The 4,106-nt window shown below is 30.7% G+C and overlaps 1 protein-coding gene across 1 annotated transcript; it reads right to left on the bottom strand.

Moving 5' to 3' along the window:
• Window positions 1–295: 295 nt before the first annotated feature.
• LOC123715753 lies at window positions 296–1,613 on the bottom strand. The gene is made up of 4 exons (XM_045671018.1): window positions 1,449–1,613; window positions 1,305–1,382; window positions 953–1,100; window positions 296–465 (listed from the first exon to the last, which is right to left on the bottom strand). Exons 1-4 carry the CDS (start codon window positions 1,611–1,613, stop codon window positions 296–298), a joined length of 561 nt encoding a protein of 186 aa, XP_045526974.1.
• Window positions 1,614–4,106: the final 2,493 nt, after the last annotated feature.

The raw sequence follows: 4,106 nt of genomic DNA, 5'->3' as shown, positions 1-4,106 counted from the left end.
GAGCTTCAGTTCGCTCTTTATTTATACTATTATCATAATATTGTATACGCAATGATAACGATACTCTAACCTTTTACTAAGTTTTCAATGGTCACATTAAAACAACAATCCATTGGCGCATAGGCGTATTGTTATGTAATGCATTTGGGGATTTGAAAGCGAAGGCAAAATGCATTATAATACCCAAAGCATGGGCAATCGTATGATTTACAAGTACACTAACACTTGTAGCAAATGAATGAGGGTTTATTGCTTTGTTGAGCAAATAAAATAACTAATTTGAAATGCATATAATTTAATACAAATCTGTAAAATTGATAATAACAATTATAGCTGAGTAACAAATATTTAAAATTTCCAAGAGCAATGCTATATTTATAGGAATACATCTCCATAGTTTGCTCTTTAGTGATCTGATTTCGGAGTATTGAAGAAAAATTTGGGCATCTTCTTTCATCTTTGGATCTGAAGTTAAAAATATAATTTTCTGGGACTTTTTAGTAAAAATTACTTACCGGTAAAAGTAGGCGAGAGCCAGTGCTCACTAAGTTTTGCAATTTGACTAAGAGTTCGGCTTTAAGCTTTCTAATTTAAAGAATCTCAAGTTTTTAATAAATAGATGAAGGCGAGTTGGCTTAGTAGCTTAAGCGTGCGAGTCTCATCCATAATATAGTAGGTTTGAACTTTGACTATCTATCTACGTGCGCATTTAAAACGTGCTCGAACGAGGCTGATAAACGAAATAGTTGCAGAAATCTGAGGCCCAGACCGGATAGGTGTAGTGCCAGTGCTTGTTTTTTTAAATAGTTATATTTCTGAGTATATATTATATGGGATCCTTATAAATCTTATACCATCCTATAGGTACTCACTACATAACGTGTTCAAAACTGGGACAAAAACATGGAGTGGTAGTTATATATAAAACACAGGAAATAAAATCACCACTTACCGCTACTATCAATTATTTGATGTATCAAATGTAATCTGATTTTCTCAATCTCAACTTGAAACAATTCGATTACGACAGATGGAGACATGAGCAAAAACGAAACATGAATTATATGCATTACAGTGAACCCCAAAGCTGTTTTTGGCTCCTAAAAGTAATAATTTTGTTTAGAACAGAAAATAAAACTAAAAATCTCATTGCTTTCATTCATACGTGAAAATCAGAAAAAAAATTACGAGTTTCGACTCGTATACCTATTTCCTATACCTTACACTCTTTTTATAATTCTAAGTTGGCTTTTGTATATTGCTTTTATGCTTTGTGACTATAATAAAACTTAAAAAGTACTTACGTGTTCTTCAATAACTAAGAGAATATGATAGATATCGACCACAAGCTTTGGAATGCCACAGATTATACTCACAAACATCTAAAAATAATAATTTTTAATATAAACAATCAAAATCAGATTATTTTAATACACTATTTTATTCACCTGTGCATGCAACTCTGGTTGGATAAGGTCCAACATATTCCCAATTTGTCTGTAGATAAAAAGACAAAACTTTAATTTATCCTCCTTTACCGTCTTCATCTTAACTGCGTACAAATAATAGTTTTCCTCAGGATTCTCTTCTATTCTCTGCCGTAGCAGTTTCATTCTAAATCGGATAGTATTTAAAATTGTGAATCTCCAAACTCTATTCAAATCTAGAGCTAATGACGAAAAAATATTCAACGTAAATAGAAAGAAAGAATAAAGACAGTTACTTGAGACGCAACTTAAAGTCGTGTATATGATTCTAATAATCCACAGTGTAACAGCAATGAAGAAAAATCTGAACTTGATAATCTTGTAATGGCGCTTATTGATTCTGAGATAACCATCTAAGCACTTGAGGTCGGAGATAAATTTCAGGATTTTGCTATTATAGATCATAGAATTGAGGACACTAAAATCGTATTCGAGGAGTGACATAAACTGGGACGGGTTGATTACATTACAACAGTTCATTGTAGAATATGAGACGATGATGATTAAACTGAGGCTGTAAAACTGAGCGATCACTTTTCTTAACAAAGTCGTAGTAAATGTTTTAAAATTGTATCCACAGATGAACATTATAATAATAACTGGTTGAAACAAATTTAGCATGTTTTTGTATGAGGTTGTTTGAAACTTCATTGTACTTTGAATATTCAATGAATTTGTGGTTTGACACAATTATAGAATTAATTGGAAATGTTGCCTTTACGAACGTCAAAGTGATTTTGGGATTGTTTGTCGATACAACTCGGTGAAACTTGCATTATCTAATTCATTGACGACGGTGTATTTGATATTTCATGTTCATGTTTTTTTATATAAACTATTTATAAATGATTCTCTTTGAAATATAGTATAATATTAAATTTGTAATTATATGGATTAACTTATATAATAAGTACACTTTTAACGTGATCAGAATTATAATAAATGTAATAGACATACAAATATTAAATACAGTGTACTTAATGAGAGTACACCTCCTTTACAAATTCATATTGAGCTGACATGAACTAACGGAACAGTCACAAAGACCTTTCAGAATTTACACAATACCAAAGGTCTCTATATAAACAGATATATATTTATATATAAATTTGTAAAAGCTATTGAACGTTCACTTTTATATCGTTCTAATTTTTTGTAGCTTTTATGGAATAACGTAAGACACGAATAGGAGCTTAACTCTAAAAATAGTTATACGGAAAGAAACCCATTCTTCAAATAATAAGACATGTTAAGTTTTTTGTCATCGGTTTAATAGTATTTCGTTTTAATAGTATGTCGACCCAGACCCAATGCCTGGTAGAATTTGAAAGTAAACTTTTAGGTATCTTAGATGGGATCGTATTATAATTGGACTAGGTGCGCACGCACGGTTTAAGGTTATGTTATACGCACTAAAATAACCAAATAATAATATTGGCAATAGCTAATCTGGCTATATTGCATAGAACCTGGAATGAAGCGAGTCCCACATACTTTTATGTTCTTTAGCAGTAGTTTCGTAAAAGTATTTGCATCTTGCCTATAAATTGTATAAAGATATGAAAAAGCTATATAGAAACCAATATTAACATTCCTTTAATTGTAATTTAATATGACATTAATATATTATGAATAATTATAATAGGTACAATCCAGTAGAAGGAAAAACTCATGGCTTGTAGTGTACGTGCCGTATACTTAACGTGTAGTGTAGTGGATACGAAACGCTTCATGAGGTTGAACGCGAACCTCCAGTAATGAAGAGGCACCAAAATAAAAATAATATACTAAAAACGTAAGTGAATCCAACAATTTAAGTAACTTATATTTCTTAATTTGAAAATACTATTTAGCACTCACCGATTTCAAACTGTATTCAAGGTTTCGATAAATTATAAATAAAATAAACCTAGTTAAAATATAATTCTAATTGTTTAGCATTAAAAAATATTTACTGCCTATATAGAAGAAAAATTGTATGTTACTTTATTTGTGTAGTATATAAGAAGACAATCAGGCAAGTAACGTTGACATAAACGAGGTAAATTGTGTAAGACTCGCCATTAGTCGGCTCAGTCGACAATTTGCTCGCTTTTACACTATTAAGCTGTTATTGCTACGTAAAATACGCAGGCCTAAGAAGTATAAAAACGTGGGTATTGGATGTGACGAAACAAGATTTATATTTATTTGATTTTTAGTATACCTACAGCTAGTTATACAAAATACAAGTTGACTTGATTATTGATAGTTGATTATTTCCACTGTAAGTGACAAACTAAACATATGCGTCTAAATTATAAATATATATTTAAGATGATCCAGTGTTATTACCACTGACATTATTATAAATGAGGGATAATACAAGCCATTCTACCAAAAGATTTCTTTTAATATTTTATTTCTTATATGGCAATAGGTAATCTTAACTGTAATAACAATTTAAGATAATGGAATTATTTGTCTATGTATATATTACGGTTTTAAAAACCTCTGAGTGAGTGAGATATATACTACGATCAATATGTTAGCAGTGCGACTAGACGCATCTTTCAATTCCGAGATCCAGCGTTTTAACTCTGGTCTATAGGTGTTTCTGAGTCTGTGTTGAATACTTGC

Source organism: Pieris brassicae, chromosome 1, assembly GCF_905147105.1.
Source record: "Pieris brassicae chromosome 1, ilPieBrab1.1, whole genome shotgun sequence".
Lineage (NCBI taxonomy): Eukaryota > Metazoa > Arthropoda > Insecta > Lepidoptera > Pieridae > Pieris > Pieris brassicae.
The sequence above is the reverse complement of the archived record's forward strand: the minus strand, read 5'-3'. Positions and strand labels throughout refer to the sequence as shown.